Genomic DNA, 26,861 nt, shown 5'->3' with positions numbered 1-26,861 from the left:
TGATTCTCCAACAACCCCTCCTGCGGTGTTAAAAATAACCAGCTCTTCATCTGACTGACCAGACAGCCTGGGGTTTGAGGGACTATTATCTCTCTGCCGCACACTCACGCGCACTTGCACCCCTATAAATATGTAGAGTAGACAATGCGATGGAAATTGTTTGTGCTGACCCGAGGGTAGTTTTTGTTGCAGTTTAATTTTAACTTACCATTTATTACCCATGTGATTCACTTCAAATCAAATTAGCTGCTTCATGCTTCAATGTGATCATGTTTTCTCTTCAAATTGTTTTGTCCAAATGGCATAGAGTGGAAATAAGGAAATATCTAATTATAAAACTAAACATTTGAGAGTATTCAAGTGCGTGGAGAAATAGACGCAAACAGGTATATGACTTGCTCGAAATGGTTATTTATGACACTTTAATCTTGTAGGACAGTGGTGGGCAAACTCGTGCCGGAGTCTTGCAAGTTTCGGACGTTTCCTTTCTCCAACAGATGGTAAATGACCAGCTCATCAGCGAGCTCTGCATAAGCCTGATAACGACCCTGATGATTGGAATCAGCTTGTGTTGGAAGAGGGAAACCTCCAAAAATTGCAGGACTCCGGCCCTCGAGGACCAAGTTTGCCCACCCCTGCTGTAGGATAAATTACTCATTTTAAAAACAACCTCTCCGCCACCACTCAAACAAACATTGACATTCTATTTTAATTGTGTGGCATTTAGGCTTTTTAACTACAACTTTCCCTTTCGTTTTAAAATGTAACATCATTGAGAGAAAATGTGAATATTTACGTTAATATAATAGCTACATACATAATCACGTCCCTCCAATGCTTGTGATCAGTTGAGTCTTAACTCCCCACAGTGATCTACACAATTATACGTTAGTGACCTCAAGTGGTCAACAAGAGAATTACAATAGATTCAAGCCTATAAAATGAAGATTTGCAACACTTGAAAAATACAGTTTTATTCGCAAAACATAATAAAAAAATGTAAATGGTACATTTTTGGCAAGAAGCAATCTACACCAATATTTTATAACAAATGGTGATATTTATACAGTATATCCAAAACTACATACTCAATGTGTCTGTGCAGCTAAAAAAGAAAAAAAAGAAGTGCTTATAGAACAGGCATTGTGCTATGTTAAGCATAGTAATTCTTATTTATCGCAAAAGTATTTCTGTGTGTCTGTTCTTAGGATTTTGGGAACTTTGGTCATGAGGAAGATAAATAGCCTTTGGTGCAAAACAGTCTAGACACTACTGCTGAAAATGATATTGTTTCAATAAAATGCAGTGTGTGAGCCATTAATTGAAAATATGCAAATGATAGTCACCACCGTGGTTGCGGGAATGTGGCAAAAAATCCCTTCGAGCTTCTTCGGTCTGCATGTTGCTGACTACAGTCTAGATGTCCTGTTTGAGTTTCTTGACGCTGAAGTCACTGTCGTGGTCCAGTTTGGAGAGGGTCTTCTTCACACGCAGTGCTGTGAGGCGTGCTGGTGGGTTCTGGAACCAACACTCCTTCATGATCTTCACTATGGACGACATGATCTGGATACACGCAGAGAAATGTACAGCTGAATGCCACTGCTACCGTGTGCTTTATTAAGGTTAACTGTCACATCTCCTCTCTGTCTTTTTGCCTGTGTTTTGCCCAACTTAGGAGTTTTTTTTTTTTTAAGATATAAGCTGTCGTTTTTTCATTTTTTCTCCCTTTGACTTGCAAGCAAAAATGTGACATTTGAGTGCTGTATGATGCAGTGAACTCAACAGCTCACTTCACAAAAAAAACAGCAGTTTGGCACAGTAAACAAAAAAATTGTTAATGCTGCTCCTTAGTTAAAATAGTGAAAAACTAAAAAAAAGTATTTATAACAATTAAAAAAACCTAGCTTTTGCATTCAACTCAAACCTTATGGGAAACACCATAGATGGGCTGATAAACGTCCTCTACGTGCCGTTATTATATTTTAACGAACCAATGTTGAAAGACAAACATTATAACAGTACTGACAGGCATATATTATTTACCCATTGCGAAAACCGACTAAAATTACTGCAGATTGCTGAGCCACAGTTCAACTGAATTAAACTTTTCTTCGTTTGTCTGCATGATTGTATTATAATGCCACCTGGTGCAATGAATTAATCATGCCAAAATGTGTAATTCTTTATGGTTCATTTGTTTATGTTATTAGTATGTGTTTTCCTTGTTAACTCATTCACTGCCATTGACGGCTGTCGACGTCAAAAATTCATTTGAACTATTTCTATTAGTTTAACATTTTTTCCCACTTTTGTTAACAAGAGTAAAACCTAGGGAAAAAAATATTGTACATTTAGAACAGATATAAAATTTATGATTAATCGTGAGTTAACTAGTGAAGTCATGCGATTAATTATGATTGAAAAATTTAATCGCCTTGAAAAACGAAAAGATTATTAAAAAAAACTTTTGGAGAAGAAAAGATTATTAAAAATTAGGGGCGTCAGTTGATTAAAAATTTTTCGGAATTAATCGCATGACTTCACTAGTTAACTCATGATTAATCACAAATTTTATATCTGTTCTAAATGTATAATATTTTTCTTCTAGGTTTTCATACTCTTGTTAACAAAAGTGGAAAAAATGTTAAACTAATAGAAATAGTTCAAATGAATTTTTGACGTCTATAGTCGTCAATGGCAGTGAATGAGTTAAAAAAAACACGAACTTTTTTTTTTGGAGGGAGGATGTAACAGATAAACGTTTTTTCCATTATTTCAATCGGGATGGATGATTTAAGATGAGTGTTTTGAGTTATGAGTGGTCATGGAGCAAATTAAACTTGTATCTCAAGGCACCACTGTACCTTCAACACAACAGGGTGGGAAGAGTCATTTACACAGTCATTGTTCTGCATATATTATGCATACATATAAATATGGATATATATACACACGCTACCTCAGACATCACCAAATTTATGGCTTACACAGAACATCAACATGGGGCAAATGTTGAAAATTCCTGGCATAAACCTGTGGTGGGATAATTTCTGTGTGAAAGTGAATTGTTGCTGGCTGACAAGTATCCGTCGTTGTAATAAAAACAATGTAAGTGAAGAGCGCAATCTGAGAGGTGATGTGTAATGCGTGTTCATGGCCTACTGGGTGCGAGTGCAGCCGGTTGTGCAAGCTGGGCCTCTGCTGGTCCACACAGACCACTTTTTTCATCTCTTCAAAGCTGGGATCGGACGGCACCAGGTCAAAGAAGGGAGGACGGTACTCTTCCACAATCCCTGAAAAAAAGAAGAATGTTTTCAACTGCGCAACTTCTTTTCCGAGAAATATTGCAACACGTTTCTTGAGGCGAGTGGGAAACTGGGCAAACTGGAATGCGTCATATTGTAAGACTCATTATCATCGTTATGAGAAGACAACTTGTGAACCTCCTATATCCATTTTTTTTTTTGTAATCTCTGCACGCGTTTGGAAAACGTGTATGTCTCTGGAATAGCAGCCCTTGATGAGTTGAGTTATGGTGGGAGCACGTTTGATTACACAAGAAGACGGGAAAAGATAGAAACTCCCAGGCGACTATGCTGGGATTAGGGAACTGCACACACAAAATGGTATGGATGTGTGTCGGCATCTAGCACAGTGAGTGTGTACGTGTGCTTGTGGCTATGCGCATGTATCCATCTGCATGCTGGCACTTTGGCGTCTGGTGTATGTACAAGCGAGTGCTGACACTAGATAAGACTGTTTATAATTACTGTAGTGCTAATCATGAGAGAGGATAGTCGAGACAGACACAGACAAGGGAAACAGCCGAGTGCTGAGAGACATGGGACTAACTGCCTCTAATGTACATGCAAGCAGCCAGACATGTCTGACAAAACACACAGTACACAGTGTATTGTTTTCATTCTGTACATAAAGTCACACACTGGTTGAATACAGATTTCTTTTGGCTCCAGAATAAACTGTTCCCACCCAATCATACCGTACAAGCAATGTTCAGGCCACTGTTTGACAATTTCTAAAGACATACAAGAAGTGGTGTAGCGGTCCCTGGAGAAGCGGGTATATTCTAAATTGTATTTACTTTTTTTTGAAAAACAAAACAAACAAAAAACGCCCTGTTTTAGAAACGGCGACATGTGAGGGAAAAGCCATCATTTGTAATTACGCATAATAATAAAATGATCACGAATGAATTAGGAGCAGTTTGTAATGTAAAATGTATTTATTGTGAGATAAACATGAATAAGTTATCTACTATAAAAATAAACTACATCATATAAGTTAGTTAGGGCTATATACAGTATACAATAACTTGGTTAAAATGAGGTAAGGGGGCGGGGCTTCATAGACACTGAGATAATCTCTGGTCCGGATATTTATTACAGTTTCATTCATTTTACATTGCAGTCTGGCATAACACTTTTTGCAAACTGGGTTAATTATACAATTACTGAAACAATTACGGGGGTTCCCTACATCAGTGGTTCTCAAATCGGGGGTACGTGTACCCCTGTGGGTACGGGAAAACACATCAGGGGGCACATGGTATTTTAAAATATATTTAAAAAGTAGCATACGTGCAAGAAACCATCTTGTTAACTGCTTTTATTTAAAGTTAACTGAATTATTTGTTTTGATGGAACCAACCTGTAGCATGATTCAAAAAGAGGACTTGTAATGGTGATAATTATTGCACAATTATTTATTTACCATAAAAAAAAAATTGCTTTTTTATTATTATTATTTTTACGAATACATAGTGCAACTGTGGCTAAAGGTATAACCAGTTCCCAAATTAAAACCAGACACAAGAGGCCACAGCACTGTTTTGTTTTGTTTTGTTCATTCAAAATGCTTAGCGCTGGTCGGGGGTACTAAGTTGAAAAAATATTTTGCAGGTGTACATCACTGAAAAAAGGTTGAGAATGACATGATCCTAATCTAGCTAGTTTAGGGCTACATTGCTAACTTTAGGATAACGTTACATTTTTTAACATTAGCCTAGCCAAAATGCACAGGTTAATCATAATGTCCTCCTCTGTACAGTGATATTGACAAGTACTTTAAAACTGACCTGTGAATGATGTTTTCATTGTATGTACAGTATGTCCGGATAGCCTGCATGTCGTCACTCACTGGAAAGATTGTATTTATTTCTGTCTCACTCAAATTTACGATCATCGCGCAGGAGACGGAGCGACCTGTCAATCAACTAGAGTGGCATTGGTACCCATGCGTTGGCAATTAAGTCCTCCGCATGACCCGCCCTACTCATTTTCTGATAAGGTGGATAACAATGTGAATAAAGGATGCTCAAGTTCTTATATAAGTGGGCACGGAGTGACTTTGACAAGACTCCAAAGTGCGTCACTTGGTGTCATTTTAGCCACGAAAAAAATCAGGAAAACTCAAATGATGAGTAAAAAAGTTTTATGCTTGTTTTTATGTACAGTATGTATGTTTATATATATATATATTTTTTCCACAAGGACTCAAAACCTTCTTTGTTAAAAAAAAGCTTTCCCTGATTAATTTTAGTTTTGAGTTTTGTTTTTAGTCTTGACTTTTTACTCATCTTATCGACTGTTTTTTTTTACTGTGTGCTTTTAATGCTTTTATTGCTGCCTGTGCTGTGCACTTTGAGATTTATTTTTTAAATGTAAAATGCATTACAAATAAAAATCTATTATTATTATTATTATTATTATTATTATTATTATGCTATAGCTTCACAATTGAGTACAATAAAGTAAAAAAAAAAATCATTGGTTAAATTTCAAATTGTTTGACAGTCAAACTAACTTTGGAGGTTCTACTGTAGATACACTACAAAGCTGTTAGTGTGGTTACCATTGACGATTGTTCTGCGGGAAATTTCCCAGAAGACCAAGCCCAGGGCCCAGATGTCAGTTTGCTTGTAGGACTCAAAAACGTCCATTCGTATGCTCTCATCCAGCACCTCAGGCGCCATGTAGCGCTTGGTCCCTACACGAGGGTTGTGGCCCACATCCAAATAGTCATTGGATTGAGAGTGGATCACAGCCAGACCTAACAGAGGAGTAAAACCGGGCAGATCGTTTACAAGTCATGCTGATAAACTGTGAGGAGCGGTGGTGCCGAATCCTCACCGAGGTCAGCGATGCAGCACTGTCCGTTCCTCTTCACCAGGATGTTCCTGCTCTTCAAATCTCGGTGGGCGATGGCGGGTTTGCCCTGGGAGCTGACGATCTCGGTGTGGAGGTGGACCAGGCCACAGGCCACAGACAGGCACATCGTCAGGCAGCTCTCGGGCTCCAAGATGCTATACTGCAGGAAGTCGTAGAGTGAACCCAGCTCGTGAAAGTGAGTGATGAGCCACAGCTGGGTGCTGGAATTCTTGGATGTCATATCAGAGGCTATGAAACCTGAAGTGGGAATAGAAGACAGCTGTTAGAAGTTGGCCTTTTGCCTGATGCTCCACATCTGCTGGCATCAAATCTAGAGCAGTACCCAGTATGTTGTCGTGCCGAAGCTGCACAGTATTATAGATCTCGGTCTCTCTGAACCAGGACTGCTCGTCTCTGGAGGAGAAGATCTTGACTGCTACGCTCTCCTCCACCCAAGTTCCCCGCCACACTTCCCCATACCTGCCTTTACCTGGTATGTCAACAATGAGAGATGTGTTAGATACAAGAATGGCAGAAAGTAGGTGATTAGAATTTTGACTGACCAACACATTCGACTAGCGAAATCTGCCTGGCCATAGTCCTTTGGACCAGATACGGAAGGCCAGTCCCACTCCCTGATGTACAGTACTCATCAAATAAACCCTAGAAAAAAAACACACACAGCCCATACTCAAACTCTGGACTATGTTAAAACGGTACCACTTTAAGCATCAAATCTCTTACACCATAAGTAGGGTCTTCTCCGTTTGGGACCTTGAGCATGGTGACATCATGGTCATCTGCATTTTTGAGGCGGAAGTGCGCACGCCGGAAGCGCAGGAAAATCAGCATGCCGCACAAACTGGCAGCCATTAATAAGAGCAATAGAGCCACAGTGATCCACAGCTCTGGACGGGGCTGCTGTGGCGGTATTGTGGTCGTCTCGCCATCTGCACGCACAAAGGCCATATTTCAGTTGCTGTTGTCACTTTGCGCTGTCAGTAAACTGCAGCTGCTAACATGTTATCATTTAGAAATTATTCTAGAAAAAAATACAAATATTATATTTGTATTATGGTGTCAAAATTAGTGCATTAATTTTGAGTTAATGACTGCCCCTTACTTGCCTTTAGTGGGGGGGATTCTCGTCCCAACGCAGCAGATACTTCCATGTCAAAATTTAGCAGTAATACATTTAATAATAACGCATAGATTTGTGGAGATTTGGCTCAAGTTATATTTTTAAAATGTGTTACTTTGTGTTAAAGACTAGATAGATCTTAATATGAAAAGAAAAATGCACTGGGATGTCACCAACATCTTACAAATGTAATAATGCCATCTAGTGGCAGAAAAATGACCTAAACACAAATCAATATCACACTAGTTTTTTTACAGTACAGTACAGCTTTTTAATTTTAACCAAATTTTATGAATTATTATGAAATTACTGTATCAATGATTAAAATACGCAGCCGATTAAAAAATTGAAAATTTGAATCGCCTGACATGACTCGCCTAGTTATAAAATGACGTAACATTAATCCAACGGCTATAATGTTCCAACAATAATGTTAATCCGACCGCTAACTAATGCTGGCTAACTTACTAGTTCATAGCATGGAGCCATAGTAGCCACTTGCTGATATACTGTAATTGTGTGTTAAGTTGTTTTTTATCAAAAAGATGAGAGAAAATTGTCTGTGAAATAATTTTAGATCCGAAATGTTCAACATAATTTGCTGACCAAAAAATATTACGGGGTAAAAAAATGAATGCCCAGTTTTTGTTGACTAAAACTAGATGAATAAAATTGTTTTCTTAGACTAAAATAAAAACTAAAATACTAAATTTAGTCAGGTAAAAATGGACTAAATAAAAACAGGATGAGGTTGACTAACTATGATAAAAACTAACAAGTGTGATTGAAACTGGACTAAAACTGAGACTAAATTTAAAAATAGTGGATAAAATTAAAATTACACTAGTACCCAGTGCTCCAGTCCAGACTAACACTTGTTTTTTTTTACAGTACAGAACATCTTTTTTTGTTAATTTTAACTAAATGTTAAGATTTATTATGAAATTACTGTATCAATGACTAAAAGATGCAGCCATATTTCTATTAGTTTAAAACTTAGGAAAAAAATGTGTACATATTATCGTACATTCACAACAGATGTACAATTTATTGAATTCATGCGATTAATTATGATTAAAAAAAAAAAAAAATGAATCGCCTGACACCACTAATATAAACATTAAAATAAGGTTTCAAAGTGTAAAGTACTGACTGATGTTTGGAGGCGGCGTTGCAAAGGCATTGCATAGGTTCTCTTTGCAGCAGTAGACATGGAGGCGGTCAAAGGAGGTGAAGCACTGCTCCCTGTAGTTGTTGTTAGAGAAGCAACCCTTCTCCTCACGGCCGTACACCCACAAGTAGAAGCAGATGTCCCCCCTACATGTGTCATTCACACATGTGCCTTTTTCGTTCTCGCACGTACACAGCAGCTTCCCGTCATCCTCTGAATCTGAAAAGGATGAAGCGATAAAACGTGTGTGGTTATTTCTTATAGAGTCATACCAATTTCTGGAGAAGTATAATTTGGCAGGTTTCTCATGAAACATACCGCATTCAACAACTTTGCATTACTTTGAATTGGGTTACTTTTTTTTTTTTGCCCACCAGGAGGCAGAGGAGCAGTTCAAGATGAGCACAACGGAAGACCAGAAAGTTGTGGATTCAAATTTGTGTTTGGGTCTTTCTGTGTGGAGTTTTCGTGTTTTCTTTTCATTCTCCTTACTCTTACAAAAACATGTAACAAAAGTGTCTATGTGTCCTTCCTGTGACTGGCAAGTTCATCGAGGCTCACCCTAAATTGGAGGGGATGGACTACAGCTTTCATGTGATACTGAATACGATATATGTAATAGAAAATGGACTGACTTGAAAATGAATAGTTTACAGCATCTGTAACTGCATAGATAGTAGTTGTTTGGCGAGCCAATCACATAATTTATTTATGATATCAATTTGTATCTCTAGGCAATGTCATTTCACTTACATCATACACAGAACAAGACCACATGCTATTTTTTTTTTTTTGGTAACCAATGACTTCAATTGCCATAATAAAATGCAGGTTATTTTTTAAGATGATTTGAGATTAACCCAAAATGTGTTGCTTAGTAACCTAATGGTTTGAAATGTAACCAGATTAGCATGTGTGTAAACAACAGGCCTCATCTCAATACTAAAATTTTGGTTACGTAGACACAGGACACAACATTGTGCTATGCACAGATTTATCATTCACTCACCTGCATGGTCAGTAGACATCAACAGCAACAGTCCAACTAGTACCACTGTGCCAAAAGAGCCTTCCATTCTGTGGACCAGATGCAGAGTAAATAAACACAGCTAATATATATATATAAAAAAAAAAGAGACACAATTATAAATGCTATTTTCTTGACATTTCAGCTGCACTGTTAATGATATCTAAAGTGGTGTCCAAAGCCACAGAGGAAGCAATGAGGTCCAAAACAACGGTCAGTGGGCCCAGCCTGTCTGCCTGTGTTCTAATTGCTCTAGATGGGGGGAAAGCGGGACTTGGGGGGGGGGGGGGGTGGCTGTAACAGCACTCCAGAGTGTTTGTATAAGTGGGCTGAGACTGCATGTGGCGCTGTGCTACCCAGACACCAGGCCTGTTGACTCCTCAGCTGCCCTGCTTGCAGAGTAAATATTGATGGGGATGCTTCCTGCCATTGAGTGGCCCCGCCCGGCTGGCCGGCGAGACTCTGGCTGCTCATTGTTTAGGGCCGCATTGCCAGAGGTCACGCAAGGAGCACGGCCTGCATACAATGCGGAAGCATGCTGTAGTTGGGTGAGTGTTCACATGCTACAAGTGTCAATAGGCTACATAACATCGGCTAAAAGTTGAGATTTTCTCATGAACTTCATGTTCATTGTATTAAGTAGAACAGTGGTTCTCAAATGGGGGTAGGTGTAGCCCTGGGGGAACCTGAAGGCACTCCAGGGGGTACAGGAGATGTTAAAATATATTTCAAAAGTATTTGTAAATCTTTCAGAAAAATATAAGTTCATAAAATACATTTTGTATTCAGTAGGGTACTCAATTTCAGTGTCCTAAAACCCAGCATCAACCCCATACCAGAATGGTTCGACCCAGCTTGTCATATGTCGCCAAGAATCACCTGTCAATCACTTGAAAACTTTATTTAAAATTTAGTTGAGAGCTTTGTCTGTTTTGAGAGCTTTACTATAGCCCCAAGGAGGACGCTTAATAATTTGTATGTGCACAAATCTTTATTTATAATTAAATAAATTCTTTCTTTCTTTTTTTTTGTTATATATTTTTTATTTCCAAATAATTCAAGAGACCAAATAAATTCAAAGAGAGTTCCAAAGTAAAAATAAATAAATAAATAAATCCAACAAGGATGGCACCACACTCAGTTTTATGTCTTTTTCTTGTTGTTTTCAATCAGAAATGCTTTGTGCTGGTTAGGCGGTACTTGTCTGAAAAAATATTTCACAGAAAAAAAGGTTGAGAGACACTGAAGTAGATAATATGCTGTTAGAAATGCATACTGGTCAAGTTTATACACTTAAAAAATAATTAATTAACAACATGCAGACGATGCACATGCAGATATAAAAATATATAAGCTTGCTGACAAGTTCAACATTTTTTGTTGTTGCTAATGTTAGCATTTTATCAGGACATGATGGACCTTCATTAAGCAATTTAATTCAGTTAGCTGACTGGGTACTGTTTAACAAATATAATTTCAGAAATATTTTATTTTTGTTTACTCCTCCAACACACTTGATTCAAATGATCAGGATGATTATCAGGCTTCTGCAGAGCTGGTTGATGAGCAGATAATATTTATCATGTGTGTTGTAAGAGGGAAACATCTAAAACATACTGGATAGGGGCCCTCGAGAACCGGTGTTGATGACCCCTGGTATATAGACTACAAATGAAAGTCATCTGGGCAATGACTGAGATGCTTTTAGTCTTATTGCACATGTGTAAACTAAAATGGTTTCAAAATGACTGTATCATTGCTTAAATTAGACATTTTAACAGAAATGTAAAACTATTTGTTTCTTGTTATGCAGAATCCCACTTGTGAGGTGCATTTTCACATTATTGTATTGGGATAACTATCCATTCATCCTATACACACAGTGGAACTTATCATCATTAGGGTTGCGGGTAAACTGGAGTCTTACCCAGCTGACTTTGGATGAGAGGCGGGATTCACCTGGTACTGGTGACCATGCAATAACAGGGCACAAATAGACAAACATTTACACTCAATTTCACAAATCAGAAACTTTTAGAGGCTCCAATTAACCTATAGCATGTTTTTTGAAATTCCTGAGAAAGACAAGCATGTGTAAAACATTCAAACTACATACAGGACGTTTGGAGCAGAGATCCCAAACCCAACCTCAGAAATGTGAGATGGATGTTCTAAGCACTCATTTACCATGCTGCTTAGGCCAACTATTTAGCGCAAATTTGGTCTCCGTGGGCCTATTTTTACCTGAAGGCTAGCAGTGATGATTAAATCAGTGATTACCTGATTTCTGAAGCTCATGCATTACCTCATAACTGAGTCCCTGATGGACACCATTTCCACCTGACACGAAAATCTGATAAATGCCTAACAAACTATCTTTAGACTTGCCACCCCGCCCGCCACCACCCCCTCCAAATCCGGTTAAGATCCTCCTGCAGTCCATTCTTAAACCACAAGCCGTATTTGACCATTGGGTAGCATTTCCTGAATTGTGTTGGCAGCAAGTCAGTGCTGGTAAATCAGTAAGCCTAGAATAAACACAACTCCACCCGCTCATATTCTCAGTGGAGGGGCACAGCTGGCTTTCATTTATTTAACTATCACTTCATCATAATCGGGTCTTCCATCGTAGGTTGGTCTGACGTTCGACTCCAGCATGCTTCCTCTCTCAGCCCCATTCTGTCCAAAGCTACACCCCTGTGACCCAAGGGGAAAAGATCCATTGTCATCTCTTCCTCCCATCGACAGTTTAGACTCAGGGAGGCAGATCTCTCATTCCATCTGGATGACTGTGCGGTTCTAGTGGTGGATGGTGGGGGCATGCCACAGAACATCGGCCTCTATGAGCCCCTGAACTGGGCCTCACTGCACAAAATAAAAACCTCTCTGTGAAATAACCCAAATACATTTAATTGCACACCTGTAATAAACACTTATCCAATGACTACACCATTCTACTCAGATGCTCACAATGGGTTATTTGTTTATAATGTTACTGGAATGACTCAGTGTGTCTTCATCTAGCAGACAAAACAAGGCTTGGCAGGCGTCAAGGCTCACTTAATGTCTGCATGCTCTCACATGCACGAGTGCTATGGAATTGAGCAAAGAAAGGCACTGATCTAGACTTAATTTCAGTTGAGTCTGATGTGGAGACTTGAACATTGGTGGATGAATGGCTATATCACATCCAAGGTTCGAATCCGTGCTCTGACTTTCCCTTGTGGAGTTTGGAGGTTACTGTATGTTCTCCACATGCTTGCATGGGTTTTGTCTGGATATTCTAGATTCTATATGAATTCCAAAAACGTGAATGCTTACTTCCAAGACTCCAAATTGTTAATATGTGTGAATGTGAGTGGCAATGCTTGCTTGCCTATGAGTGTCATGTGATTGGCTAGCGACCACTCTAAAGGACGTGCTCTACCACTGCCCGCAATGAGCTGGGACACACCCACAACCTGAGTGAGGACATATGTCCAGCCAGCACATCTGGGGATTCCAAAACTTCGGATCGTCATACTAATACAAGAACCACTAAAATGTAAATTTTGTGAATACAAGTGAAACAATAATATGATCATGGCTCAGTCTAAGAAGCTTTGTTATACAGTAAATTACACGGGGGCAAATCATGGTAATATAATAAAGTTTCTGTCGAATGTATAATACATGTTAAAATACTAAAGACATTAAATGAATGAGGGGGCGAGTCCAATCTTTATACTGATACTATTTCACTGCAGTCACTTTGACAGGAATCGCAATGCCAATGGCACTCTGATGTGAACTGCTAGTTTATTATAACATGGTGTGATTTCTTTCTTTGCATGAAATGTCTTTTAAATACGCTAATTGGTAAGTAGCTATACAAAAATAGTGCGTGCATGGAAACTTTGTCAAAACAATCTCCCTGTAGTTGATCATTTGATGTCACCTGTTAGTACTCGGAAACACACGTTACTTATGGTTCGGTATCAAAAACATTTAATTCATAAAATAAATAACATAATTCATCCGCCACAAGTCAACAAAACGCTTTTGACGCCATTACCTGTTATCAGCTCTCCTTTTAACGTGATGCATATGAACACCGCACGTCTTCCACGTCCATTTCAAGTGCCTTCAGTTTAAAACACTAACGTGTCCATTACTTGTGCGACTCACTTTCCTCCGCGAAAAGCTCAACTGAAGATGTTTGATCCAAAGTCAACTGGCATCCTTGTTTGGCGTTTGTGGACAAAGTTGCCCCTCAAAAGCTGCGTTTTTAAGTGGTCCATAAATGCGACAGACGTGAAAATAATCGAAGACGAAGCAGTGTGAGATTATCTATTCTCGGATCTCGTTCCAAATCTGCGATGACACACAAACCAGCAGCCCGGATCCAGACTGCTTCCACCCTGTAAGGGCTGCTCAAATAAATTCTGTCCCATGAAGGGAGGCCTTTTGTTGATGTCTTTGACCGTGATCAAAAGGCAAGATAATTTTTTTTTTTTTTCAAAGTACAGTTTTGTCCCACCCCTCATTGTCCCGCTCAGCTCAACTCTGCTCTGCCTGGAATGTTCTCATAGCGGTTTTCCTGTTGCTAAACCTCTCATTTTCCCTTTCCCCTGTGGACTGAGTCTGCTCTGCACATTGGCAGGAATGTGCTTCAAAGACCCCTCAATGATACAATAACACTTGGTGTGGGGGCAAAAACACCCTTGCGATTCGTTTTGTTGATTTCAAACTGCGTCAGTCACCGTTTCCCCAAAGAGAAAAAAAGATGATAGTTCTAAGCAATATGTTATCTTTCTCTCAATGGAAAATCTAACACATAAGTTTCAACCCATTGAAGATAATTAGTCATAGTTTCAAGATGCAGTCTGTAAGTGAAGTGCAAAAAAGTGCATCTAGGTAAGTACACACACATTCGTGCACATGCACAGGGGTGTCAAACTGATTTTTGTCGAGAGCCAAATTGTAGTTATGGTTTCCCTTCATTGGCCGTTTCTGTGAAACCATATGTTTAATTATCTCATATTATTGCAGGATAAATCAGACGTCAAGTAATGGTTTGTTAAACTATTAAGTTACTGTAAGAGGGGGATCGGTAACCAGAAAATGCTTAAAATATCTCAATGTTATTATGTATTACATATGACAATTAGAAATTTTGGTACAGATTTTAACAAGCATCATGGAAGTTGACAATATGCTTGATTTTTGTTTAGTGGGCCACATAAAATGATGCGGCGGGCCAGATCTGGCTGCCAGGCTTTGAGTTTGATACCTGTGAGTATTGCATTGTTAAGCAACTCTGGCTTGATAATAAGGACCAAGACACATGTCATGCCATTGTGAGCTTTAGCTTTTCTTTATTATTATTTTAGTTCTGTTGTTGTTGATTTTTTTGCATTCAACAACATTCTGGTGAGTTTAGATTGAGTCAGAGATGTAGTTTGTCTTATTTGCAACGTTATAGGTTTCAAAATCAGATACAGCTCCGTTATATTGCTCACTCTGCTGATGTAAATAATCTGGATCCCACGCGTGGGACCAGGGAATTATTGTATGTCTCTACTATATCCACAACACACAAGCTAGTTTTATTGGGATGACATAATGTTGTGTGTTTATAAAAGTAGCTTAGATTTCAACATGGCATCTCTTTCCTCAATTTGGAGAGTTTATTGGCCTTATCGTACATCTTCTTGACGGGTCATGGACCCATTTTGTCATGGACAGCTAGTAAATAATGACATGTAATCATATTTTTGATGTGGTACAGATGTGTGCCGAGTCTCCACATGGAACATATTAGTACAGTGTTCCCCCACGTATTTACTAACCGGTAATCGCTACTTGAGGTAAACATTGACTTTCCGCAAAGAAACGTCCCTCTTATGGCAAAACACAACAAACAAAATGGCAAAATACAGGCTGGTGTGGGGGTGGGGTGTCAGGCGTGGTGGTTGTCACTAAATCACCACCACAGTTTAACAGAAGCCCAGAGGTGTTGATTGTGAAGGATTTTATGTGTATACGTCCAGTCTTTATGAAGTGTTTACGTAACACCCCACCATCCAAAATTTGACATAAGCTGTGCTTCATACCCCCACCACTAGATGGTGCCAGCAAATTTCACATCATCCAGCCGGCTGCCAATAGACCTCACAGAAGTAGAACAAGAAAAAACACATTTGAGGGTCAATACATTTGGTACACTGGTGTTTTGCGTTCACATTTTCCGTGTTTGCTGGTTTATTGAGTATTTCTATAGTGTACACTACTGCAATTTTTCATTTGACTATGGCATTCCCATTCATTTCAAATGGGAAGATGATTTTGACGACATATTGCTTTGGCACCATCTTGTGACGCCCTGGTGCCAAGATAGTATGTTGATATCAGTTGAGGATCTTCATTTCGTGCTTTGTCACCATCTTACAGCATCAATAGCAATGATAAACCTTTTGTGGGTCCCTTTTTTACTTTCCTATTCATTGTAGGGCTTGGTCCCTATCCCCCACAAATAGCACGGGAACACTGTACCTACCTCACACTCTAGTTTCTTGTCAACAAATACAGTGCAGCTCAGCCTCTTGCAACTGGGCATCTTGGCTATGCTTGCAAATTTGCAATAATAGGGAAATGCAGATCATTGGTCATTTAAAAAATATCTTTGGAAAAGAAAAACTTTGGATGAAGTTTTGTTTGGTCTTGTAATTAGTAAATAAACTCCTTGATTGCCTCAGTTGTGTTGGTGACGGCAGCGTCAGAAGGTCAGTGCCACATATGTTGTCCTCAGTCGTCGAAACCCCGCCCCTCTTGTGCTTGGCCTACGTCATCTCTGCTTTAGGACTGCAGACACTCGCTGCCGTGCAAATAAGAGTACACTGACCTTGTACAGTATTTTACACAGACATTAATCTGTCTTCACTTCACCTCAGTAAAATACTCTTAGTTTAGTCTGAGAGTATAACTTCAGATGTATATTTGTAACTTTAGTCATATTTCTAAAGGTACTGTCACTGCCACTGGGCTAATTGTGCCCTTCTTGGCCCAGATCACGCCTTACTTACTCATCTAATGTGTTCCTTCAATGCACTTCGGGGATGTATTTATTGCAGCGCTGACCTTAAGTCAGCTAGTTCCCTTGGCAAAGAGGAAGTGAGACATTATACTAATAATAATCTTACATGATGCAACAGTCTTAAAATGACCACATCAACAGCATCAATGTCTTTGCTTTTTAGCTTCTGTTGCACATTGAGAAGAATATAGCTACAATCAGCCAATCAAAAATAAATTGTTATGTAATGATCCCACTCATCAGATTAAAAGGTTTCTGAGGTCCATAGTTCAAGAGTCGTTGCACGCCACTTGAGTGAGTGCATTAATGGTGCCTTAAGATAGCTCAGTGAAACTTAATTGTCAGGGTTTAGTGGGAACGGAAAGCGGCCTTTTCAAAAACTGTTTAATGGGAGGATAGAATTGTTCAAAATGTTTTGCTGAAATGAAATTCAGGGAGACTTAATTGATCTAGCTTCCTGGGGTGTTTAAGAAATGTAATAAAAGTCCTGCCATGAGGACATAAAGACAAAGGGTAGATGCTACAATACATGTTGCAAACAGAGAGAAAGCTACAATAGTTCCTGTCTTTTTCTTCAACTTAATATCCTGTATACAGTATGTTGAAAATAGCTTCCCATATCTTTTGATATTAAAAAATGCTGAATAGCATCGTTAGGTGCCAATATGGTGAGTTTTCTTCCCAATAGAGACAGACATCTCGTGATAATTTATCTGAATACGCCCCCCTGTGGCAAGAAAGTAGCGGTGCAGCGTTAATGGACTACGACAGCGTGGAGGGCTAAAACTAGCGTTTATCCGTCAACTTGCCGCTCAAATTGACAGTCACTTTGATGAAATGGACATGATATACATGCGCGAGGTAGACAGGTTCGATTGGCGATGAAGAGTCAGGAGTGCTTTTTTTTTTCAACTCGGTGATGCTACTCCATAGAATTACCTCGTCTCTTACGGCGGTGAGTGCTTTCAATTAAGATCATACAAAGGCTTTGCAAGTTTGTACAATCCAGATTTATTTCTCCTTTATGTGTGGTCAAAATGCCTTTGAAGTTAGCAGTTTCATGCAAATCTTGCAGTGTTATTTAGGTACGTTAGCAACTTAGCAGCTGCTAATTGGGCCTCGACCGCCGTCATTTATGGCTTAAATAGTCTTCTTTATGGCGCCGGTCAGTTATTTAATCTATTAAACTTAAGCAGCACAAACGAACGAAACAAATGATTTCCCCCACATTTTGCGTGTGGTAACCGTTAGCTTCTGCTGATTCAACTACCATGTAAAAGTGCTCTATTTGGCTATGCATTGATTCCTCTTTTAGTAGCCTGGAGAATGCTCAATCCTTTTTTTTGCCTCTTCTCGTTGTGGCAGCTGGTCCAAAAGTGTGACGTTTGCCGTTTACTCAAATTGGCAAACGCGTTTTCCATGCTGCCAAAATGGCTGCGCTAGCGCCCTTTTTGGGACTCGTGACGTCAACGTCCGAATCTCTATGCGTAAGACTTTTGATATGAAACTTGTTTAAAGTTAAATGTAGCACTGAATTGCGAAGAGATTGCTTTAAACTGTTTTTCAACAGTTTTTATAATGTTTTTGGGCAGGGCTAACACATCGTCACATACTTGACTGTCAATAGGGTGAAGCCAGAGGGCAGCCATTTTACGTTGCCACTTTTCTGACAACTTCTGTTATTTATTCGCTGAAAAAACTGTTATCATGATGTGTTTTACGCTAGGATCTCTATATAGAGTCATGAAAGCCTCACAAAGAGCAAACTTCACTGCATTGACCATTCACATTATATTATCTCAATAAGAAATAAGAAATTGCTAAAACCTAATTAAATGGAAGACTCAGCATGTTTTTTGTAATCCAATCCATACTGCACGATTAACTCCAGCAGCTCATACAAACATTGTGTCAAAATTGTCTTCAAAAGAATCAACAATCATCTGCGGTAAAATTCAACATGGGTCATGTTTTGTCTTTATTTTTTTGACCCCTAGATATTCTCTCTTGCTCTCTTTCCATTTCCTTTTGCTTCTCCCTCTTTTTCTCCTCCTTGGCCTCCTTATACTTCCAAACAGGAGGCTCCAGGTATCCCTTCTGCCTTTTCTTCTTCTTCTCTTTCTTCGGAGCAGGCTCGCCAGATTTGGTCACTTCAATTTTTGGGACACAGCCTGTGGGGAAGATGCTGTTCCTGTGCGCCATGCTGCGGGGAATAAAGCCTCTCATGCCACCACCGGATGGCGAGCTATCCCTGCGCTCTGCCTCCTGGCAGCAGGAGGTCAGGGATACCGAGGCAACTGATGTAGCGCTGGGAGAAGAGGAGGTGGGAGAACCGTTGCTGTGAGACACTGTGGATTCCTCCAGCTCTTTGCTACTGTGCCTTTCAAGCAGTTCAGGAAGAGCAAAGCGTCGCCTGCCAATTTCTGGTGGGCTGCTGGGACACAGTGGATGGCAAGCAGTGGCTATGAGGGGGCTGTGGATGCCTGTGGTCATACGCACCATGTGGTCCATGACTCCGTTGTCTTGGGGGTCCTGAGGGAAGCTGAACGCGAAGCTGTCCTTCATGCGCTGTCGTAGTTTCTGACCTGTTGTTTTGGTGGCTGTGGCCTTTGTCACCAGCTGTTTGAGCTCCGGCCACTCAGGTGTGTATCTGTCACAAAATTGTTCGGCGACCGGATGAGCTTGCAGATAGCGTATTCTGTTCATTGTCTCAAATCTTCCTGTCTTCAAGACCCAATCCTTCAAACCACGAGCTTGAACATGGTCCATTGCATTCATATCAGCACCTGTGCATGACAAAAGATGGAATGCATCAAGTCGAATATTAGCGCCCGCTTGTTTACTAGTGTCACGACATATAACGGGAGTCAATTGCTGCTTCACCACAGTGGCCAGTGGTTACCACCCTTTCTGACGTTTGTGGTGTAAATGTTGCCTTTGCCCTTCCTGTGGGGAGTTGACATGTTGCTTTTGTGGGTTTTCTCAGGGCAATGCGTCTTCTTCCTCTTACAGTCCCAAAATCTAAATTGTTCATAAGTGTGAGTGGTTGTTTGTCCATGGTGTACCCTGCTGCCCAAGTTTGGTCCTATCCAGCCTGTTTTCCATGATCCTCTCCACTAACACACCTGATTCATGATCAGGATCGTTATCAGTAGGATTGTGCCAAAAAATCGATTCTCATAAGAATCATGGTTCTCATTTAGTATGATTCAGAATCGATTTGAAATGTCCCAAAATCGGTTTTATTTCAATTATTTTATACTGTCTTGCCCTTTTTTGTGTGTGCCTTTATTGGGAGCACTTTTCATGTTGTACACGATTTGGCCACATAGGGACAATGTGGTTCCACTTGTTCTGATACACTGTTAAGTTGTAGCCGCATAGAAGCAAAAAGTCATGATCAAGTTATTCCCCAAAAAGTTTTTTTTTTTTTTTGCAGTGTAGGATGTTAAGATGCTACTCTGTATACGTTCCTGAAGCGTTTTGTATGAATAGTCGTTCTTTTGAGTGATAAAAGTGCCACGAATAGTGCGCTAATTAGCATTAGCAGGTCAGACTTGAGTAGATCATGACAATTATTTGTATATCTATAAATTGAAGCAGAAATCATTGTCAATCATATAATTTTTGATCTAAAACCGTCCTTAATCGATTCTGAATCGAATCGCAGACCCAAAAATCGGAATCGAATCAAATTGTGAGACAGTCAGAGATTCCCAGGCCTAGTTATTAGGCTTCTGCAAAGCTTGCTGATGAGCTGATCATTAGATTCAGCTGCGCTGAAGGATGGAGACATGGAAAACAGGCTGGATAGGGGCTCTTGAGGACCGGATTTAGGCACCACAGACATACAGGCAAATTACCCCACCATGTGGCCACTTTTGGAACTCAATCCATTCCGTGGATGAGCACCACTCTGACTATATAAACAGCTAGACTGGAAATATGCTAACATCTGTAATTCAGTTTTGACTAGTCAGAAATATCTCACACACATTGAGCTATGTTTTTCCTGTAAACATTTCTCATTTCAGACGTCATTTTGCTTAGGAGAAGTGATGTCACTTTTTCCATTCATGTAAATTTCATTACAGATATCTACAATTCAGATTCAGATTATAATAGTTCATCAACAGTGTTGTCAGACGCAAAACTTTGCTTGTCCCGTAATGCCGTAAATGGAATGCATGCATGCGCGCAAGACAAAGGCCATGCTGCAACTTACCGTGCATGAGTAGAGCCGACACGCTGTCCTCTCTGCCCTGCAGGCCTGCTTTGATGAGGGCGGTGAAGCCACGAGGATCCCTGACCTCAGTGTCCACACCAGAGTAGTAGTTCAGCATGAAGTTTAGAATAGTGGTGAAGCCTGGATAAAGAAAACATTCAACTGGATGGAGGCTTGATTCCTGGGTGAGTGGTCTCTTAATTGTGGTGGAACATACCAGCCTGGGCTGCAATCATGAGGGCAGAGTTGCCATCATTGTCTTGGTGGTTTACGTCTATTAGAGGGCATACATGTAGCGTGGTGACGATGTCCACAAACCCTTTGCTCACAGCCACCATTAGTCCACTCTGATGGGCAACAAATATGGGGTATATGCCACGGAGGAGGCGAGACTTCCGACTTTCGGGTTTTCACACATCGGCTTTTGTTTCCGTTTCCAGTTTGCGACGTGTGGGCCGCGTCCCAGTTCTTGCGCTTCCGCCTTTGTGCCCCTCGGTTGCGCGTTCCCGTCGACGGGTGCGAGTGTTTAGTGTGTCTGTCTCAGTGTCCGAAGCATTTCAGAGAGCCCATCGGCGGAAACGTGCGGTTGGGGGGCGCAGGGGCGGGGGTGCGGGTGTTGGAACGCGGCCAGCAGTGGCCGGAAACGGCGCTGATGTGTGAAACCCGGACGTCAGAAGTCCGTGGCATCTACCTCATACACAAGCTATAAATACCTTATACTGTCCATTATTACTGTATATCATTTTTATTTAGGCGTTTATTGACATAGAATTAGAAGAAGTCATTTAAGATTATTTATTAGATAATAAGAGACAAAATATATATGGGCCATTCCACCAAACCGCTGCCATTTGCAGCACCAGGAAATACAATATATGAATGAACGATAAAATTAAGTGTAAAAATATTTTTGTGGAGTACTGTCCTGCATATTGATGTATGCGATTTTATATTTAAAGAATTGTACTGGAAAATTTGCATTTGTTGCCTCTCTCTGCTTCATAAAAGTAGACTTTAACCACAAAATAATAATAATAATAATAATACAATTTTGTTTAACTTGACACTTTAGTCATGCCCCTGGGCTTCCTGTTACCCTTACACATGACCCCTTCAGAAAAAAAAAATTACCCGAGTCACATGGTCCAGAAGTTGCCTTATGTGGATCTATTGCAGGCCTTTGGAAGGCCAAAATAAAGTTCACTTTATTATTATCTTATTTTTTTTTTAAATATATGTTTATAAATACAGATTTGTCAACATTCTATTAGCATGAATGCAATGTGGTTATATTTCATGTATCATCTAACTATACTAAAGTAAAAACTCACTCCTGTTACTTTCAGTCATGTTACTCAAATTTGGAGCTTCAGTAAACAGTAATAAAATAATGACTTAAACATGCCTGAGATGGACTAACACACATTTTGAGAAGCTTAATATTTATATAATTAGATTTAGAGTTTGAATAATTTTAACAAAGTTACAACAGGCAGCAATTTGGTGGGATGGCCCCCATGAGTTAAGGGGCAGTCAAAGCGTCCATTATAAAAGCTGTATGAAATGTTTACTGTTTAGTGACTGATGTACATTGCGTTGATTAAAAGTTGAGCATTATTATATTTGTAATAAAAGTTATTGTATCAGATTTAATTGCATTGTTTCTCACCCTGCCATTAATGTCCAACTCCATGGCCTCTTCCTTGGTAACACCTCTCTCTAGTATCCTTCGCAGGGAGATGGGATCATTCCGAGCGCATGCCTCATATAGCGTTTTAGGAGGCTCTGCATACTTGTCATCTCTTTCAAAGTTAGGAAGCACTGAATCATCAGAGAGGACACTTCCAGAGTCGGACTCATCCAGGTTCATCTCAGAATCCTCAGATGGGCCAGCACCCAAATGGGGGTCATCACATGTAGAGGCCATGAGCCCCGCCTCCCGCCGCCCAGCCCCGTCTGCTGGGATCACACCTGAGCGCTTTGTCTCTTGTGTTCCATTATCATCTGCAACAGAAAGAAATTTTAACAGGACGACACTTGTGCAGCTTTTATCAGATGGGTTCCTTCAAAGCAGCCAGAGAAAGCACATCTTCTGACACAGGATCACATTTTCCATTTTTCCATAATATCAGTGATATCATCCATCCATCTATTTTCCAAACCGCTTATCTTCACGAGGGTCGCGGGCATGTTGGAGCCTATCCCAGCTGTCAACGGGTGGTAGGCGGGGTACACCCTCAACTGGTTGCCAGCCAATCGCAGGGCACACACGTCAGTGATTTGAGCCCCTTGAAATAAACACCTATTTGGCTTTAATCATAGAGCCTCTTTGTCGCTAACGTGTTGCAGGTCACCTGAGAGGGCTTGACCAAGGCCTAAAGAGGATGAGGCGCTTCACCCCACTCCAACTCCGCTTATCTGTAAGTCCGATTTACTTGATGTATAAGCTGTCTGTCCAACATGCTTTTTGCCAGCGTTGTTCAACTCGCCCGGACCAAGGTTGTTTTAGTTATGAAAACTGACAAAATAACTAAAATTGAAAAGACATTTTTGTTAAACTAAAATAAAAATGAAAAATACTTTAAAAATAAATAAATAACTGAAACTACATTTTACCTTTACAAAACTTAACTATAATTAATGCGAAATAAATTTGTTTTCACCTTTTGTTAATTCATTTCATACACAAGCCTGTGGGGTTCATTTTAAATGTATTTATTTTGATATTAACAGTCGTTTGGGACTTGAGGCCATTTGCTCAGAAGCAATGTCATCGGCAGCCAATGAAAAAGCACCACCAGGTGATGTTGCTTTTAGGTGACAGCAGTGCTTGTGGCCATATGGCTTGTTTCTGTCACTTAACTCAGTCCGAAACCCAAATTCTAGGTAACATGGTCTCAGATGGAAAGCAAGACCATCTTAGCTTTATTTTTAAGATGTTAAGGGAGGGTTGTGATGGATCTAACCTGAGAAGCAGTATTATGCACTGCGCTTATTGTACTTCAAACTTTTGGACTGTTTTACAGTACCTGTATTTGATTTGCATATGGTTGTTTTTTTAAATATTTTTGTTGGGTTTTAACTATACACAATACATACCGTGATATATATATATATTTTAAATCTTGCACACTAAAATACACAAAAGAAACAAAAAACAACTAATAAAAACTCAACTAAAATTAAGTAAAACTAAAAAAAAAAAAAAAACTCAAAAAAAGTTACTACTATACATAAAAAAATAAAATTAAGTATAATGAAAATTCCCAAACTATTATCAAATAACTCTGGCCAAGACTTGTGAGATGAAAGAGGAGCACTACTGCAAAACTGGAATGAGGGTCTGGTAGGATGTAAAGCTCTCAAAATAAACTACTTTCTTTTTTCCATCGCTAAATCAGAAAATAATAAACTTCTCAAAATATACTATGGCCCATCTCCAATCCTTGGAAATAATTCGGTTGAATGGCCTATTTAGCAAACATTTTGGAACCAGAGGTTGTTTCTCAGGATTTTAGTCTCCTCTAGCTTCAAAGATTTTAAAACCAGACAGAACACCCACAAGCAATTTGGCTTGTGAAGCTTCATCAAAGATACTCCAACAGATTTGGTGGGGAACTGTGAGTCAGATCGTCCAGCCCTCAGCCATGCTGCTAAGTGACATGTGGCAGGTCTGCTGGTGACTCCTCTCGGCAGCCTGACGGCCCTGAGGGGTGAGTCAGGGCGATTTCACATCGTGATCGGCTTTGATATTTGGGATTGTCATGGGACCCTCAACCTTTATCTGCACCCCTGGGTCAAGCTACAGTCAAGAAGTTGTCCTTCAGTGTTCGCTAGCATTTGTTTGGTTGGAGGAGCAGGCAATAAAGATGATGCCAATCTTTGAGTGAAGCATATGTTAAGCGGGGTTATGATAGTTTTGGAATTTTCATTGCAGTTCGTTTTAATTTCATTTTGAGATTTTTTATTTATTTATTTAAATTTAGTTTTAATTCGTTTTCAGAGCCGGTTTGTTAGTTTTTATTAGCTTTAGTTTTTTTAATGTTTTTTTTTTTAGTGTTAGTTTTCATTTGAAAAAAGTATGTATTGTGTGCAAGATTATTATAAACATCACAGTAAATATTGTTTAGTAAAAAGTCAACAAAAATATTATTTTAAAAATATTTTAAAAACAACAATCTGCAAATCAAATACAGCCACTGCACATCATGTGACATCATTTTGTGGTGCTTTATTATTGGCTGCGGCCAGTAGTTGATGTCGCTGAATGACCACAACTCCCAGACGACTGTTTAACCTTCTTTCTTCCGGCTAAAGGCCATGCTGCACTCTAAAAACAGTTGCGTCAAAAGTAACCCAATTATGGATAAAAAATTGACTGATCCACTTTATGTGTTGTTTTATACAAAATGACCCAATTTTTTGGGGACCCAAGTAAAGGATCTAACCAATATTTATGAGTGATATTTAAGACCCATTTCTTGACTCAAAGTTGGGTCAAATTGACCCAAGTAGAGGATCGGTCCTATTTTGATCCATAGCTGGGTTATTTTTTACCCAACTGTTTTTAGAGTGTGTAATACTGAAATAAATGCACTTAAAATCACATGTAAAATTAACTCAAAGGCTTGTGTACTGCATTAAATTAATTGCCAAAGAAACATTTTCGTTATTATTACAATTCATTTTTGTTAGTTTCTTGAGCGTAAAATGCAGTTTTAATACCCCATTCTGAGATCTGCGCTGTTTTGTCACTGTAATGTCACTTTAAGTCATATTTGTTGCCGTCACTGTAAGTACACTTTTGAGTAGACACTTTAAAATAATACACTTTAAATGCATTATGTTTAATTCAATTTTTATTTCTCTTTTATCCTTATTTATATTCAACCTTAGCATTTTCAGTTGCTGGTTGTGGTTGCTGTTTTCCTTTTTCTTATAATACTTTTTTCCCCCTGCATAAGCCGTGCAACGACATTACATTCTGTATACTTATTACAGTTAATTAGAATGACAATAAAGTAAGTCTAAAGTCTATATGTGGACACAACTGAAATCATGTTTCTTCTTTTATTAACGTGAGGAAGCAAAAAATAATAAAACCCTTCTGCATATCACCAAATGGGCTTATATCCGTTTTGACAGTTGATGTAACACAAGTACTTCTTCTTCTTTCTTTTTTGAAGATAGTATGATAATTGATAATGCCTTAACAAATATGATATGTAGATCAAATTTCCACCTGCTGGCAGTTTGATATCTTGTTAAACCTTTCAGCTCCTTTTTTTTTCTGACTACCATTTATTTTGTTTTTGGCACTTTTTCTGTCGGACAAGCAAAACTTATTTTGCACAAACATCTATATTTTTTTCTTTCAATTTATCTTCAGCTGTGGCTTCAACTTCCTGTACCATTCTGCTTCACCTCACCACTTTTCAAGCTTCCTTTAACTTCCAAACTTGACTCCATGCCTCTGATGCACAAATCAAAGTTATTCTCCCTGATATCAAGTAAAACATGTTGGACATGCGATATTCTCACCAATAGCGAGTCCTCTTCGCTTCCTTCTGTGCTGATGGCTGAAAGCATCTTGTTGCTTTTGACTCTTCTCTTTTTAAGAAACTGCGGTTTAAGTTCCCCAAACTGTTTGTGGCTGAAGTCTGCCCCCTCCCTCCATCTTTTGTAATGGCCAGCTTGGTTGTCTTTCTTCCTTGCAGGTCCCAACATAGACTGTGCAGTCCTAAATTAGGCAGCATGCTCTCTTCTTCTCATCCCGATTACAGAAGATTGAGGGATTAAGCAAACAAAACAGACAGTGGCAACCCTTGCTCCCCTCACAGTCTGCTGAGGTAGTCTAGCAACTCCACCCCCATCACTCCCCTCGTTCTTGCTCTCGCTCATTTTTCTCACTTGTCTCCACATCTCTCTCAGTCCATCGACAGCCACCTCGGCCCGTCTGTTGTGTCATCAGAGCAAACCTCTCACTGTCCAATTTAACTGTGACTGAATCACAGGCACTTCCCAGTTCAACGTTGTCTTGGGAGTCACTAGTGTC

General features: G+C 39.5%; 3 protein-coding genes across 7 annotated transcripts in view; 1 reads left to right on the top strand and 2 right to left on the bottom strand.

Moving 5' to 3' along the window:
* Window positions 1–958: 958 nt before the first annotated feature.
* On the bottom strand, window positions 959–13,969 carry acvrl1 (activin A receptor like type 1). Of its 3 annotated transcripts, none has more exons than XM_077575007.1 (11): window positions 13,561–13,969; window positions 11,434–11,471; window positions 9,489–9,556; window positions 8,462–8,698; window positions 6,912–7,117; window positions 6,731–6,830; window positions 6,511–6,657; window positions 6,150–6,425; window positions 5,872–6,069; window positions 3,163–3,293; window positions 959–1,563 (listed from the first exon to the last, which is right to left on the bottom strand). In XM_077575007.1, exons 3-11 carry the CDS (start codon window positions 9,553–9,555, stop codon window positions 1,417–1,419), a joined length of 1,509 nt encoding a protein of 502 aa, XP_077431133.1. In that variant the 5' UTR covers window position 9,556; window positions 11,434–11,471; window positions 13,561–13,969; the 3' UTR covers window positions 959–1,416. The 3 variants fall into 3 exon arrangements, with proteins under 3 accessions (XP_077431133.1, XP_077431116.1, XP_077431124.1); XM_077574990.1 differs by lacking the exon at window positions 13,561–13,969 and adding an exon at window positions 11,787–11,819; XM_077574998.1 differs by lacking the exon at window positions 11,434–11,471.
* Window positions 13,970–14,385: 416 nt separating this feature from the next.
* arhgef25a (Rho guanine nucleotide exchange factor (GEF) 25a) overlaps window positions 14,386–26,861 on the top strand; it is a 75,039-nt gene continuing 62,563 nt past the window's right edge. Inside the window, exons 1-3 of one of the 3 annotated variants that reach the window (XM_077572594.1) lie at window positions 14,386–14,402; window positions 20,850–20,991; window positions 23,156–23,226. In XM_077572594.1, coding sequence (XP_077428720.1) covers window positions 23,191–23,226 — 36 coding nt within the window. In that variant the 5' untranslated portion in view covers window positions 14,386–14,402; window positions 20,850–20,991; window positions 23,156–23,190. Of the gene's footprint in view, window positions 14,403–17,428; window positions 17,537–20,849; window positions 20,992–22,315; window positions 23,227–26,861 lie in introns of those variants that run through there. The other 2 variants (XM_077572602.1, XM_077572613.1) reach the window with 2 other exon arrangements.
* ankrd33aa (ankyrin repeat domain 33Aa) lies at window positions 15,252–26,631 on the bottom strand. Its single transcript, XM_077572660.1, has 5 exons — window positions 26,348–26,631; window positions 22,476–22,810; window positions 21,024–21,153; window positions 20,807–20,947; window positions 15,252–19,367 (listed from the first exon to the last, which is right to left on the bottom strand). The coding sequence occupies exons 2-5, from the start codon at window positions 22,731–22,733 to the stop codon at window positions 18,547–18,549; spliced, it is 1,350 nt and encodes a 449-aa protein (XP_077428786.1). The 5' UTR covers window positions 22,734–22,810; window positions 26,348–26,631; the 3' UTR covers window positions 15,252–18,546.

This window comes from Vanacampus margaritifer, chromosome 1 (assembly GCF_051991255.1).
Source record: "Vanacampus margaritifer isolate UIUO_Vmar chromosome 1, RoL_Vmar_1.0, whole genome shotgun sequence".
NCBI lineage: Eukaryota > Metazoa > Chordata > Actinopteri > Syngnathiformes > Syngnathidae > Vanacampus > Vanacampus margaritifer.
This window is presented reverse-complemented; position numbering and strand designations above follow the sequence as displayed.

What these genes read in the sequence shown, in the direction of transcription:
- ankrd33aa (XM_077572660.1), bottom strand. Translation starts at nt 22,733, where the DNA reads ATGGCCTCTACATGTGATGACCCCCATTTGGGTGCTGGCCCATCTGAG. An exon ending in AGTTGGACATTAATGGCAGG is followed by an intron (nt 21,154 to 22,475) that starts GTGAGAAACAAT and finishes GTTGCCCATCAG; the next exon opens with AGTGGACTAATGGTGGCTGT. An exon ending in CATGATTGCAGCCCAGGCTG is followed by an intron (nt 20,948 to 21,023) that starts GTATGTTCCACC and finishes TTCTTTATCCAG; the next exon opens with GCTTCACCACTATTCTAAAC.
- acvrl1 (XM_077574990.1), bottom strand. An exon ending in GATGTCTACTGACCATGCAG is followed by an intron (nt 8,699 to 9,488) that starts GTGAGTGAATGA and finishes CATCCTTTTCAG; the next exon opens with ATTCAGAGGATGACGGGAAG. An exon ending in AACGCCGCCTCCAAACATCA is followed by an intron (nt 7,118 to 8,461) that starts GTCAGTACTTTA and finishes TTGTGCGTGCAG; the next exon opens with ATGGCGAGACGACCACAATA.